Source organism: Numida meleagris, chromosome 1 (assembly GCF_002078875.1).
Source record: "Numida meleagris isolate 19003 breed g44 Domestic line chromosome 1, NumMel1.0, whole genome shotgun sequence".
Taxonomy (NCBI): Eukaryota; Metazoa; Chordata; class Aves; order Galliformes; family Numididae; genus Numida; species Numida meleagris.
The window spans coordinates 15,228,605-15,243,924 of NC_034409.1; the positions used below are offsets into that span (position 1 = coordinate 15,228,605).

At 36.9% G+C, this 15,320-nt stretch overlaps 1 protein-coding gene across 7 annotated transcripts in view; it reads left to right on the forward strand.

The window, feature by feature from the left end:
- The window catches only part of KIF21A (kinesin family member 21A), an 85,109-nt gene that overhangs the window by 47,484 nt on the left and 22,305 nt on the right, over positions 1-15,320 (forward strand). For 5 of the 7 annotated variants that reach the window (XM_021384630.1, XM_021384632.1, XM_021384634.1 and 2 more), the window contains exons 12-23: positions 3,753-3,837; positions 4,020-4,137; positions 5,417-5,605; positions 6,487-6,686; positions 7,093-7,200; positions 7,735-7,803; positions 7,910-8,121; positions 8,767-8,920; positions 9,243-9,443; positions 10,770-10,871; positions 11,411-11,576; positions 12,085-12,105. In XM_021384630.1, the coding sequence (XP_021240305.1) occupies positions 3,753-3,837; positions 4,020-4,137; positions 5,417-5,605; positions 6,487-6,686; positions 7,093-7,200; positions 7,735-7,803; positions 7,910-8,121; positions 8,767-8,920; positions 9,243-9,443; positions 10,770-10,871; positions 11,411-11,576; positions 12,085-12,105 (1,625 nt within the window). The remainder of the gene's footprint in view (positions 1-3,752; positions 3,838-4,019; positions 4,138-5,416; positions 5,606-6,486; positions 6,687-7,092; positions 7,201-7,734; positions 7,804-7,909; positions 8,122-8,766; positions 8,921-9,242; positions 9,444-10,769; positions 10,872-11,410; positions 11,577-12,084; positions 12,106-15,320) is intronic. The other 2 variants (XM_021384631.1, XM_021384633.1) reach the window with 1 other exon arrangement.

Consider the following 15,320-nt stretch of genomic DNA (forward strand, 5'->3'; position numbering starts at 1 on the left):
GTTGATATTTTCCTAAAGCTGTCTAACTAGCATTTTCCTATGAAAATGGGATTGGTAAAATTAGTTAGTAGCTCTGCCCCTACTACCTTTCTTGATCTGCTTGTTTCCTGCATAAGGGTCAGTATGATTGATTAAAGGTGCATAGTTTTAAGTACATCCGACTTCTATAAATGGTTCTGAAGTAGCCTGAAGATCTAAGAGTCAGTTTTTGAATGAGCAGCAGGTATGTACTGCTTCATATCTGTAGCCTTTAATAAGCATGTATCATAAAGATTGTTGGAAACAGTTTACACCGCAGTAATGTTTTGGCTACTGAAATATTGACGTATACTTCCACAAATGTGTGATCTACTTGCTAGAAGTCCCGCTGCAAATCTCCCATGTCTCTTTCATTTGCTAGTCAGCCTTACGCATCTTGTAACCTTTTTTGACTGTTGTCTTTTGACTTCCCTAACCTTTATTAAACTAAATTAGTGATAAAATTACATGGGGTTCAGCATGGTAGCACCTAGGTGGCACTGAAGAAGGTAGCAGGCAGTGTCAAGTGGAAGGACTCGCACTCAAAACTTGCTCATAATGGGAACATGAAGAATATAATTTAGGCCATCCCTACACTTACTTTAAGTCACACAGATACTTCTTTACAGCTACATTGCCCTTGGTTAAGGATGAAAAAGTACAAGTAAAAATACTAACTTTCTGTCCATCTCATTGCTTCTGGTGCTTTTTTTTTTTCAATAACAAGCAATCACTGGAATATACTTCTGAATCCCAGAAAAAAAAAAACTGCAATTCTGTTCTTACTTAAAAACAAATAACAAGACTCTAAACAAATAATTGCAGTTCAAAAAAAGTTTGAATTATATTCAGAATATATGATTTAGAATATTATTACTAAAAAAAAAATCTTGTCTTTGTCCTGAGATGTTGCTGAGGATATTTAACTTTGGTTCAGTGGCACCACCTACTGAATTTTTTTTACCTACCAATTTTAAGAGGAAAACGTATAGAGAGTTTCTTTGGTTTTATTTTAGTTTTCTTTTTAGAACTAAGAGATTTTTGAACTTACTTTAGAAATAATTCTCAAAGTGAAATATGTATAAACTTCTTCCCTAGTATAACATGAATTTCTAATTGTTGACAGTGACAGATTAGTTAACCTACAAATGCTGCTGCTTTGTTTTCTATTTACTTTCCAACTGTTCAAAATGTATTGCCTTTTTACTACTTGTTGTCTTTTGACGGTATTTTTTTAAATTTTGTTTTAAACTCCACAAGCTCATGTATCATTTTTTTACCTTCTTATCACTTTCGCTTTTCACTGTCTGGTTTGTCCTTCATTGACTTGGCCTTCCAATACTGTACCTCGTGCTTTTGAAGGCTACAGAAACTTGAGGAAAGCAGTCAAGAAGAAAGAAGGTTGGAATATTTCCCAGGTTTTTAATTAACTGTCATTTCAATTAACTGGTTGTCATACAAGGAAGGAAGTTGGGTAGATTCTTAACCTCAAGAATAGTTCATTTGGCTTTTCAAAATTCTGTCCTGTGTTTTGGCTTTCAGCAAGTGCTTTAATAGGAAGAAATCGCTATTGTGGAATTGAGGTTGACTTTGGGATTGCAAGCAGTTGTGGGATGGTGATGCCTTTGGGAATCGCTGTAGAATTTGGTAGTTTTCTTTCTTGCATGGCCTGGCCTGTATGGGATGAAAGGCAGGAGGAAGGTGCTGTAGCTCATATCATGAAATGTTGTAGCAGGCAATATAGCAGCTTAATAATTTTAGCATGTGAGTTTGGGCCTTCACACTTCAGTTGAGTCTGCTCATAGTCCCTTTGGTTTTATTTATTTATTGAAATTGCATTACTGAAACTTTGACCATTCTTTCAGTTTAGTTTTAGCCAAGGTAGTAGATATATTTGATAGTCACAGCAGTTACATTGAAGGTTCTAAAAGAGAAATATGCTGTTAAAAGCATGTTAAGGAGCTTTTGTTTTTCAGCTATCTACTTTGATCTAAAAACCCCACACTGGATTCATGTAGAGTGATGATGTGAACGCACGGAGCAGTAGAACACACAATAAGCAGTGTGATTCTGCTTCTGGCTCTCCTTCTTCCTGCCTTCTCCCATTCATTAGGCAGAACACAAGTTCTTTAGTGGTGAGCTCTGTACTTACTGCAGGAGAAGGGAACCTGGGAATATTTTTTCATTGTGCATGAAGATTGCAACTAGGATCTGTTAACATTTAGGCTTGCTGTCCAGCATAAACCAGAACATGTTGTGGGCAGATGAGAATCTGTGGAAATGAGATTGCATGGCTCAGTGTTCCTTGTCTGGTGTTTGTTTTCTGTATAAATTGGGGCAGGCTGCTGTCCAAGTGAAGGCACTCTGCCCACACGTGGTCAGCTGCAGCTGGGCTCTGTGCCAGTGCTGGGGAGTGGGACAGGGGGAGCCATCTAGCGTTGATCTGTTTAAAAAAACTGTGAAAAGAAAAAAACTGAGTATATGCAGAAGCACCGTGTCTCTTAATTAGCACCCTTCAGAGTAGAGCTCTTTTATTTAAAGGTGACTTTTAGATTTGAATGGTTTCTCGAATCTACTGAATGTTTCTTGTCATTGTACTGAGTACTGGATTTATTAGAGTTCTATCTCTCATCTGAGCTCCTTTTGGTGTCAGTAAAGGAAGATGAATGTGCCTGATCAGTGACAGCACATAACTCATCCTACCGTTATGCAGTTGAAATTGAAGTAGAATCCACCTTAAGTGATCCCAACCACATTTTTCATTATTTCTCTCTATTGTGTCTAGCCCTGTTCTATCACAATTTCCTTTCTATTGAGAATCGTTTGCATTTTGCATGTGTAGTTCTAGAGGGATTGATATTTTGTCCATAATTTGCAGAGTGCCGTCAGTTTTAGAATTTTAACATTTGCATGTGGCATCTCAACTGTGAACTGAGAAGTTAAAAAGCCATCCTAATGGCTAACACACCAAATCAAACTGCTGCAATTTGCATAAGCCCTCATTATGGTTACAGTCCAAATCCTCAAGAGAGGAAAGAATGTAAAGGTACTTGTCAGTTAAGTAAGTTTTGAATCATAATCTGAAAAACAAAAGCATGGACATATACTAAAATATAATCTTGATTGTTGGGAAAGTTTCTTTTTTGAGAAGCAATCTTATTGCAAGAATTCAATTTTTCTAAACTATTTTTGTTGTATTATTGCCTATTTTGAGCATTCTCTTGAGGTCTAAGTAGACAACTGATCCGAAGAGTAGTTATAGTATGGTAAGTTAGGAATTTTATGTGTAATCCTTAAGAGAAAGCTTAGGCATGGTAGACTCTGTTATAGCTTGAGGGCATGTATCTATATCTATAATGTATAGTGTACTTGCATATAATGTTCTTTCTTTGTTTAGTAAAAGCTGCTTTGGGTATGCTACAACTTCCATGCAAAAAGAATACTGCTGTGGTTTACAAAGATTTATATTTTGATTGTCCCAGTCACGTGATGTGGTCTAAAACAGTGTAATACTCACTAATGTTACTGTGCAAGCTAAGATTAAGAGCAAATAAGCATTATTTTTGTTTTCTATAGGAGCTTGGAAGTTGTGTTTTACCCATGCACAACATGTATACTTTGTCTAAATGCACTTCAGTTTCATCTTTATTTTGAATCAAAACTTACTGGTTTTGGGGATGGGAAGCACTTGCTATTTCAGTTTGTGAATATTTTGTCTATGCCTTTTCTACTAGTGTTAAAGATGACAACACAGATAATGAGCAAGAGAAGAGAGATGAAAAAGGCACTTCAGAGAGAGCAAATAATGAATTGGAAGTAGTAAGTATTTAGAAGTACCTGTGTTGATTTGTTTATTGCCTACGTACTGATTTATATGGTTGTTGAAAGACAATTAGGAATGGATGAAGTGAATATTGCTGCTTCCCATTGATTGTAGGAAGTGAATAAGAGATGGAAAGGTGTGGATGTGTTTTAATGTCTTTCCACTCTATGTTTTGTAGGAGGAAATTCAGGAAGTAAGTGATCATGAAGATGAAGAAGAGGAAGATGATGAGGATGAAGATGACATGGAAGTTGTTGAAAGCTCAGATGAGTCAGATTCCGACTCTGATGAAAAAGGTGATGTCAGTGCAGATTTTTTGGCATAAATACTGTATGCCATTCCTTGTTTTTTGTGTGTGTTCGTTCATTTTTTTGTTTGTTTGTTTTGGCAGAGAAGATAGCACATTGTCAATGCTGTTCATATGCTTTGTTGATTGTATGTTCAGTGAATTCTTTGTGGGTTGTGGTGCTAAAACATGCATCTGATCAAGTGTCTCTTTACTGGCTTTAAAATTAAACAGAAGCCATCGAGGTCTTAATAAGGCATTTCTTCTTTAGTTAAAGTATATGAAGTAAAAGTACTAGGTTGTTCTTATAATTCAGGACTAATCACCAATTGACAGCTCCCATTTGGCTAATTTGGAAGAGGGTAAAATTTAATTTTGAAATGCTGGAAGTCTGTCAACCTTCGTCACTTTGCAGATGTTGTGGCTATTCATGTAGAAGCATCAACAACTGGTATACTTGTGGCATGCAAATTAGGATTCTTAGAGTGGGGGAGAGCATTACCAGCAATTCACTCATGAGCTGGGCCAAATAGGCAAATCATGGCTGTTAATTCCTGCTTGTTTGAGAGTCACATAAGCAATTAGCAACAGTTGCAGAACCTGAAGAAAATCCGCAACTTACAAATTAGTTCTGGAGCACATATTCTTAAACCAAAAAACAAACAAACAAACAAAAAAACAACTAACCAAAGAAATTTGTTAAACATTTACAAACCTTGAGTAGAGGTTAATTATTTTTCTTTACTTTTCCCCCTGACTCTTCTCATTCCCTCCCTCATTTCACCTTCATGAATACTGCAGCTTCTCTTCTGAGGATTTTGACTACATTTTTCAAAAAGCTAAAGAAAGGAAGTTCTCCCATTGCAGTCTGCCAGCAGCCAGACTTTCCTTTTATAACCTGCTGGGTTTCTGAATGAGAGTTATTCTGCAGCCCTGAGGTGATTGAAGTCTCACAGCCTGTGGAACTTTTTATGGGGAAAGACAGATTGCTGTTGTCAAGATTTAAATGTAAAGAATTACAACAGCTGAGCAACTATGTTCCAGTAAAAGATATCTTTCCTTCTCTCTTTCCCATTTCTAGAATGGAGAGTGTTTAAAGGAGAGACTTTGTCATTATTTGTGGATAGTGGTTTTGCTTGCTGCATTGTATTTTGTGTGAAGTTCTCATATGTAAAATTACATGCCAGGAAATGACCCTAACATTGCAGGAGGAATCCATATTTGTGTGATTCTCACTATTACATTAACAAGGATCTTCATTTTTAATTATCCAAATCTTCATATTTCAGAAAATTATCAAGCTGACTTGGCAAATATCACCTGTGAAATAGCCATTAAGCAGAAACTGATAGATGAGCTGGAAAACAGCCAGCGAAGATTGCAAACACTGAAAAAACAATATGAGGAGAAACTAATGATGCTACAGCATAAGATTCGAGACACTCAACTTGAAAGAGATCAAGTTCTTCAAAACTTGGGTAAGAAGGTATAAATTCATTTAAATTGAAATGTGTAAGATCTGCAAGTTGAGTTGTTTCTAACATCCTTGCTTCCTTTTGCAAATGTGATAAGAAATTGTGGGAAATATAAACTAGTATTTACCCATAGTGCAAGTGGATCATAGTTTGCTCATTATAGTTTCTTCAGAATGGAGAGAGATTTGTGGGGGCAGGTGGGAGTTGCTGTTACTGACAGGTGTTCGATTTCAATTTTCTAGGAGCTCTCATTTTCTTTTTAACACAGTTCTTGAGATAGTACCTGAATAAAAAGTTGTTTTTTTTTGGCTCCAACCTCCCCCCTTTCTTTGACTCTCATAAACTGGAAATGAGCATCAAAGCAGCCTTGCAGAGGTGTTTTACAGACCAAACTTTTTAATATGTGGTATTGTTAAGATGAAAAATTAACTGTGGCATAGGAAGTCATGAGCCACAAATAAGTTGAATTTTGTGGAGAGTTCAGGGGGAAGTGTTTTAGTTGATTAGTTTTGACTGTTTCATATTAAAAATATACTATACTTGCTTTACTGTTATGTACTTAATGTGCTTTCACCATTCCCTTATTCTTCCTTAGACCTTCCCCTTTGATCAGCACAGAAGGGGACACTAGGCTTGATGGCTCTTGGGATCTGGTTTGAATAGTCTTGTGAGCTTGTGCACGTGTGAACATGCATGTGTGCATCTGTCTTCAGATAACTGGATATCTGTTGTCCAGTGCATTGAAACAGTGCAGGTGACAGAAGCTAGGTACAAATGAAAATTTTTAAGCATATTGCAAAAAATGCTAAAAGCAGAGGAAAGTCATCTGCCTTGGCAAAGTAAAAATCTCTTAAAAGCAGATTAATAATTCTCTTTTGCTCTAGGTTCTGTAGAGACTTACTCAGAAGAAAAGGCAAAAAAAATCAAGTCAGAATATGAGAAGAAACTCCAAGCCATGAATAAAGAACTTCAGAGACTTCAAACAGCTCAAAAGGAACACGCACGATTGCTTAAAAATCAGTCTCAATATGAAAAGCAACTGAAGAAACTGCAGCAGGAGGTGACAGAGATGAAGAAAACCAAGGTATATTTCAGTATGTTGAAGTGTCAGGCAGTGACTGTTTGTTCACTGGAAAATGAGTTGAGATCACCCATGCATTTATCCACTGGATAACTCTGTTCTTGCTGTCAGCTGCTCAAAGGACTGAAAAGTTGTGAAGACTAGGCTATTCCTTTGTGTGCAAGAATGTGTGGGGAGCCCTTTTAGGTTTAATTAATGGAAATTACTGCATCAAACATGCAGAGCTGCTTGTGCTGCTTATTACCTGTTACTCAGCACAGAGTGAAAAAGACATATTAGATGGAAATAAGTTGCTAAAAGCATGTAATATACTGCAAGATGGCAGTTTGGAGAAAACTCTTTATATAAATGGGGCCAGGGAATAGCACTTCAGTACAAATGGGTTTTCTAAGTGATGACTTCTTTACAGGTTCGCTTGATGAAACAAATGAAAGAAGAGCAGGAGAAAGCTAGAATGACGGAATCAAGAAGAAATAGAGAGATTGCACAGCTTAAAAAGGAGCAACGCAAACGAGAGGTGATTTAACAAATAAAGAACTTGTGTTTGAAATAAATGACTGTCACTGAGATGTGCATCAATTTGAAGACATGTGCCCTATGTATATGCTTTCATTGAGGCTGACATGTACCTGGATATTTTTTCAAGTCAAAATACATGTAATTTGGTTTGACTTATTTGATCATTCAGTTCCTAGCTTCAAGTGATAAGTGCAACAGAAAACAAAAGACTTACTGAATACGTGTATCAGTATTATTTTATCACCGAATCTTTACAAAACCATTGCTACTGCCTTATTTGCATGCAAGTATTCTTTTTGGTAGAGAGTAACTTTATTGAAACACTTACTTTCATTCTGTCCTAGAAGGACCGAGAGACCTTTGGGACTTGTTGAGTCATTTCACAATAGCTTTGCAAACTTAGTTTAGTGTGTAAAGTTTTTTTGGGGTTTTTTTTTTTTTTTTGGTGTTTAATTTTGTTTTACGTATATGATAAATTTATAGTAACAGAAAATGGAGAAAATATAATGAGCTGTTTGTGTTTCTTCCACAGCACCAGCTCAAGCTTCTGGAAGCTCAGAAAAGAAATCAAGAAGTTATCTTGCGTCGCAAAACTGAAGAGGTACTGTCCTAAGACAGTAATGCATCTTAGACAACAGAAGATATTGTATTGCTTCAACTTCGAATGTAGATTCAGGGAGAACTGTGTCTTTGCACTCTTGTTTCAGGTCACAGCCCTTCGTCGGCAAGTCAGGCCTCTGTCTGATAAAGTGGCAGGAAAAGTGAGTCGAAAGCTGAGTCTCCCTGAACATCCTATTCAGGAACCAAGTTCTAGCTCATCAGTTGAGCACGATGGTTCAAGAACAGCAGCACAGCAGAAGATGAGAATTCCTGTTGCAAGGGTTCAAGCATTATCTGTTACTGCAACAAATGGAACGGGGTAAGGCTTAAAACTCTTTAGAACTTCCTTAAGAGAACTGAAAATAGCAGACATTCTTGTGATGGTACTTATTTCAATTTTTGGTATTTCTCAAACTGCTGTCAGGTAATGCTCATAAAATGGATTTTTTGCCATTATCAAATGTAATTTCAATTTTGTAGATGTGAGTGTGGAATAATATAAAACAACATTAAGGACTAAGTTGCACCAAAATTTTAAAATCCAGTTAATCTGTTTTTAAAGAAATGTCCTTGTTGATCCAAGTCTTGTAATATTTAAATTCAAAGAAAATCTTTTGCCAAACACAGTTTAATATGTTAGTTTCACTGGTGATCTTCCACTGCAGTTTGAAGCACATTGCCTTGTTAAACAGGGAGTGATTCTTAGATGTCATGTAATTTCAATTGTGCATCGTATAAGATGCCAGTGTTTGATACCTTTTTTTAAATGCTGTATATTAGAGTATAGTAAAGTTTGGTGGAGGGTGCAGATAGATGTCTAGTGCAATGACAAACTGCAGGAAATTTTATCCATTAAACACTTTATCCATTGTTATACATTAAAAATATTCTGGCCTGATTGTTTCCATGTTCAAATCTGAACTACTTTAGCCTTACCTGTATGTTTCTCCTGAATTTACCACAGAAAGAAATATCAGCGGAAACCAGTGACAAGCAGAGTCTACTCCTCAAGGGCAGCCAGGATGAAGTGGCAGTTACTTGAACGCAGAGTCACTGATATCATTATGCAGAGGATGACCATTTCCAATATGGAGGCAGATATGAATAGATTACTTACGGTGGGTGAGCTACTATGGACTATGAGCTATGTGGTCATATTGAATATAAAGAGAGCACTGTGTGTGTTTGTTGTCAATATGTTGATGTGATGGTGGCATAAGCAGTGACTTGGAATTGGGATTTCTGTGCTTAGTAAGGAATAGAAACACATTAATGGGTTAATGTGTAAATGTATTAATATCTTTACATGTAGACTTTCTTTCTTCCTATAGAAATAATGACGTTAGTTAAATTCTAGAAAGAAACAAAAAACAAAAAGAACGTACTTAAATGCCTTAAGTGTTTACTAATTATTTTTAATGTAATATTTTGTAAAAATAGCAACGTGAAGAACTTACAAGAAGAAGAGAGAAGCTTTCAAAGAAAAGGGAGAAGCTCTTCAAGGATGGAGGTGTCAGTGAAGCAGATAGAAATGTCCAGAACATAAATGAAGAAATGGAATCACTAACTGCAAATATAGACTACATTAATGACAGCATTTCTGACTGCCAAGCAAACATTATGCAAATGGAAGAAGCAAAGGTAGGTCAAATATTAATTTCAATAATGGAAAGGCAGAAAAGAAGAAGCCTTGAGAATGTGCTTATTTAGAAATGAATTTTGTTTTGATTGTATGATTATTAAACTAGGAACTAGAAATATGTGAAGTCTGAAGTGAAGGCTGTTTATACTACTGGACTTCAAGATATGAATCTTGGTGTTAATGTTGTAGTACTAGTTAAATACTGCAAGGCGTTTAAACATTAGGATTGATGCTTTCTGTTCTGATGGTGCCAAATTAAATGAGTTACTGGAACCAAAGGTTACCAGGTAGTGCTCTGTTTCTGCAGCTGTTAATATACTTCTACTCTGTTGTGTTGTTTTTGTATGATTTAAATATACGCAAGTGATTTTGTATGTCATCACCTTTGTATATTCTTTTTATTACCTATTGCATTTTTGTAAATTTTCAATTACGAAACAGTGGCTATCTGTAATCAAGGAGGCTTTTCAGGAAGGGTTGCTTGAGATAGACTTTTTAGACAGGCAGTTTCCCTTTATTAAATTGCTGTTACGATTGATGTAGAAACTTGGATGTTATCAAAAGCAGTGAAATCCAAATGTGAAAACTTAATGTGCATCACACTATACATGATCCAGCAGGAAGAACACACCAGGTGGTCTCTTAGATCTCTGAATGCTTGGTGGGATGAAGTCTGGACTGCAACACCAACTCTTTTTATATAGCAGTTTTTAAGTTCTCCCTCTGCCACATTAGGCTAATTTGTGCCTTAATGCATGTTACATTGCCAGCAGCTTTTACTGTTTTAATCGCATCAGGGTTCCTTGAATTTTGGACAGCATGGTGTGAGGTTACTGGACTTTACACTACCGGTAAAATGGTAGTGAACACAAGAGATTTCATTATTCCTAAGGGTACCAGAGTGCTTAACACTAACTGAGAGTAATCGCAAGAATGATGGAAAGCCTAGTGGGAGAAGTCTTCAAATGTACAAAGGCTGCAGAGATGCACTTATTTCTGTATCCACTGTGAATAGCTTAGCCCACAGAAAGAAGGGTTCTGAGTTAGAGGCTAGTAAGAACATTCTACTAGGAAAGAAATGGAAGCATTGCAAGAGACTTGGAAAGATGCAGAATCTGTACCATGAGGGATTTTGGGAATAGTTTGGGGAGGGAAAAAAAAAAAAGACAAAAACAAAACTGTGAGGCATGGTTTAGAGGTACCCAAGGGAATAATTGGGTGATGTTGCAGCATTCTCACTGTTTCTGTTTTCTGCGATCATGGTAATATTAGGAAAAAAACCTTTTTTTCCCCACACCTGACTGTTTTTATTGGTGCGTATGTAGGAAGAAGGAGAGACCTTGGATGTAACAGCAGTGATTAATGCTTGCACTTTGACAGAAGCTCGATATTTGCTCGATCACTTCCTCACAATGGGTATCAATAAGGTAATGCAGCAAGTGAAATGTGTGTGTGCACCAAGACTGGAGCTGATAAAGGCTGGTAAAGGTCAGCTAATTTGAATTTATAACTATGGAAAGTAAATACAAAGCAAAGCAGGTCAGCACTAATGAGCTGCACTGGTTCAGAGTGGAGGCCCTTGAAATCCTTAGTCCTCTTCAAGCTGCTACCTGTTTTTCAATCTCCAAAGGAGTCCACTTCACTCTACAAAAAACTAGTGCCGTCTTAAAAACAATATGAGGTAATTAGTAATCAAATTCGTACTGTCTTCTCATGTTTTTCAACAAGATCCTAGGTAGTGCTCAGGATATCTGTTCGTGGTTTGTTTTTTTTTTTAATAAAAACTGGCTCAGCAACTTTCTTGAAAATATGATCCATTTTTAAAATTTTAAGGTAGGATAATATATTGTTGCATGGCATGCTTTGATCAGGCTTTGGCTTCTGAGTAGAGCAAGGTGAGCTCTTCATAAAACTTCGGGACATAATGTTTTCAAAATCAGTATCATGTGCTTGTTTTCTCTCTTAGGGGCTCCAGGCAGCTCAGAAAGAAGCTCAGATTAAAGTTCTTGAGGGGCGTCTTAAGCAGACAGAAATTACTAGTGCTACTCAAAACCAGCTGCTGTTTCATATGCTAAAAGAGAAAGCCGAGTTGAATCCTGAACTTGACGCGTTGCTGGGTCATGCTTTACAAGGTAATTTTGTCATTTTATATTCCAAATAGTCAGCTGCATGTCATGTTTGCCTTTCATGCATGCTGTACTGGGCATTCTAGGTTATTTCTTTTCTGAATAGATGCTGTATTTTAATAAATTTTAATTATTTCACAATTGATATGCATGTATGTCATGTTTAAGTATATCCACTCAGCAGTGAAATGTAGGAAATTAAGAAGCTTTTTATTATTGAGGCTTTAAAATTCAAATATTTCACCTCTTTTATGAAAGACTGCTTTTACAATTTCATATGATTTTAATTTTTTGAATGTTAAATTCTAAACATGTAATTCTGTTCAATCATCATTTCTTAGTGATTTTCGAAGTGGCATTGTATGTCTGCTACGGCATCTATTCTACTTCTTGTGAGGTAGTATTAAGGAAAAATGTAGGATACATTCGGGTACTTTTGTTTTATTTCTCTTTATAACTGAATATGTTTTGATTGGAGTGTTGCTTTTGTTTCCTTGTTGCTGTTATTATACAGACCTAGATAGCATACCACTGGGTAAGTATGTTTAGCTTTCTGTGTACTGTACAGCTGCATGAGTTACTAATTCATTCATGTTCACTAACTGGTACATATTAGAATTTGTGAGTGTGTGAAGTTTGCATGAACTATGCTGTAAATGTACTCATTATCATGAGCTTAATGAGCATTTCTTCCTTTCTGAAACCACCTATAGCCTCACGTTATCTTTGTTAGACATCATTTTGACTGAGGAAAAAGAAGTAATTCATAAATGTGGTTCATTTTTTGTAGACAAATTATTTTGTAATGTAAATAATTTACAGAATGCAGATACCTCACTTTTTCAGTTGGGTTTAGTTGTTGACCACTAATTTTGAGGAGATGACTCTTTTGTTGCTTCTAAATGATTTTCAAGTAAATGACATACATTTCCTCCTCTCTCTTATTCCTGGTCACACAAATATGTTTGAAACCTGAAATATTCCTGATGTCAGTAACAGTTTGTTTTGTATCATCTCTTGTTCCTTCTAAGCCCATGAAGCTATCCAGGAACATATCATGTATACAATACTTTGTCTTGAAGTGTATAGGTCATCGCCTGATAAGAGCTGGTGAGAACAGTTACAGCTGTGCAGTGTCCTGACAGGTGACACCTGATGAACTTGCCAGGGCACGTTGCTGCATTTGCCAAGTATTTCTTCAGACGCACCAGTGGTTATTAGTATTGTAGTTTGTCTGAAATAGCCTCTTTATTGTATACGTGTGCATGTGTGTGCCTGTTCATCCCTGCTTGAGTGAAATCAAGGCTTCTCTACCCAGGATGTTAGCATTTCCTTTTAGCTCTGGGCAGGCTTTTACTTGTTAACAGCAGCTAGAGCAATCTTTTGAAAATGCTGTTGTTAAATGCACTGAAACAGTAGCACCGTTGTAAAACTTTTTGTAAAATACGTATGTTAAAGAAGCTTTTTAATACTCTGCAAGCCTGAACGGAGGCTTTTAAAACAGGTCACTAAGGACTGTTGTAACACTTGATAGGAAGGAAACTTCACTGTGAGTGTATCTCAACTGAATGTGCCCTACTAACCTTAGTCCACAGTAAAATTTACGCTTTTGGTAGTCTGTATTTTGTAGATCACTGCTGGGTAAACTTCTTCAGCTGGAGGGAGTTCAGAAACCAGTGAAGGGAGGCTTCAAGGCTGGGACTGCCAGCTGCATGGCTGGGACTGTCTGGGTGCAGGGCTCCCTGGTAAATCACTTATGTCTCAGCAGGCTTCCTGGCAGCTCAGGGGCTGTACTAAGCTCCATCCCAAACAGTAACTGTACCTTCAGAGGGCTGGTCAGCAGCTGCTCTTGCCTTTGATGCCTTCTTTCAGCTCTGAGGTCTGTGTATTTTTAGCAGCTTTAACGCACTTGGCTTGAAGAAGTTCAGGTGTTTCACAAGGTAGCTGTGCACTTGTGTTCAAATCCAGACTGAAGAAAAGTCTTCAGTCTGCATCAAATCACATCACAGCTCAGATTTTTATCTTCAGAACAGGCTTCTTATGCACACCTACCTTGTGTGTGGATGAACTCTTCATACCTGTGAAATGCTAACGTGACCACAAAGTTGGGTCCTGAAGTCACTGCTTTCTGAAGCACCTTCCCACCCATGACATCTGGATGTGCCTGGTAGTGACTCACAGCCTTGTATGTGCAGATCCTGAAGGAGCAGATCAAACGTCACCTTCTTTAGATTGAATGTGCTGGTTTGCTACACTGTGCTGGCACTGTTCATTTTTCTCTGTGTGAGAATGAAGACCTCATCATGAAGTCATCAGAAAAGTTCCCCACCGGTCTTTGATCACTGGTTTATTAGTATTTATGTCTCCTGCTCCTCACAAGCAGTACTGCCTTTCCACTAGCTTGTTTCTTTTTATTTCCTCTTGCTCAGAACTTCTTGCAGAATCTTGCTCTTCTCTCCCTTCTCATCTCTTTTTGGTAGTTCTCTGTGCTGATTTCTACCTGGGGGCTTCTCACAGGCTTCCTGTGATCCATTGCAACTAAACTCAAGAAAAATGTTTATGCAGCATGTCAGGTCACGTTAGTGGGAATCCATGAGTAAAATCCCATCTTTTGTGGCCATACTGCCCTTTCTGCTTTTCACAGGTGCAGCAAAGTTGCCAAAGTTGATCACAAGTCTTTTATAAGAAGGCCACGGCTTTTCCAGGAAACATTTTTTTAGAAGTAGCATAGACAAGAAGGCAGCATTTTGCCTTTCTTCATTTCTTTGGAGAATTCAGCTGGAGACTTACTTATCTTTCTCCCCTTTCTCCAAATTATGAACCTAAATTTGAAATGTGGAATTTAATTGATACTTAAAATATGAATTTAAAATTGGTGGACAAACCTATTTTAATATGGGTACTGAATACGTTGATTCTGTATATTACAAATGTTATCTGCTTTCTGGCAGAGATATTTAAATAATCTTAAAGCACTCATATAGTAAAGAAGTGGTCTAGAGGAAAGTAATAAGAATATTATTTAATCCTTAAAATTTCATGAGTATGTTCAAAAATATGGGACTTGTAGGAATTTAATATCTATATCTTTAAACTATGCTTAGAATGTATTATTATATACTAATGTACAAGTAAGAAAATCTGTTTTCCCAACAGTTTGGAATTGTACATATGTCCTGGACTGATTGTCTTAGCTTAATGTTTTGCACCATTTGCATGCAGATGTGCATCAATCTGATGTTTTTCAGTGTTACAGTGTGTGACATGCATGCTGGTTTTGTCTGTTGTGAACAGGTTTATGTACCCATTTTACTTCAGAATCATTTATACTGAGCAACTTTCTGCAATTAGCTCCAGTACAATCAGTATTTTTAGAAGCCATTCTACAGTATTACATGGTGGCATCATCCTGTTTTGAAACCTAGATGCTTATGTACTAATGTAGTGCTTGTTTCTTGTCAGGCTGTTGGTGCAATTCTGTATAAGCTGAGTCTGAGCCTCAACTCACTTGCTAGTTAAAAATGCATTGTTTCTTTCATTATAACTGATTTGATGCAGTATTGGAGCAAGATGATTATGAAAAAAGAGTCAGAACAGAGATCCGTACTGTCCATTGATTTGCATCTTCTCTTGCATGTCTTGCAGTTAATATCTTTTGCTTTATCTTCTTTCTTTCTTCCAGATTTCATTCTACAGTTTATTTCTCTGTCATCCATGTTGCTCTTCTACAATAAATAGAGGACCACATCC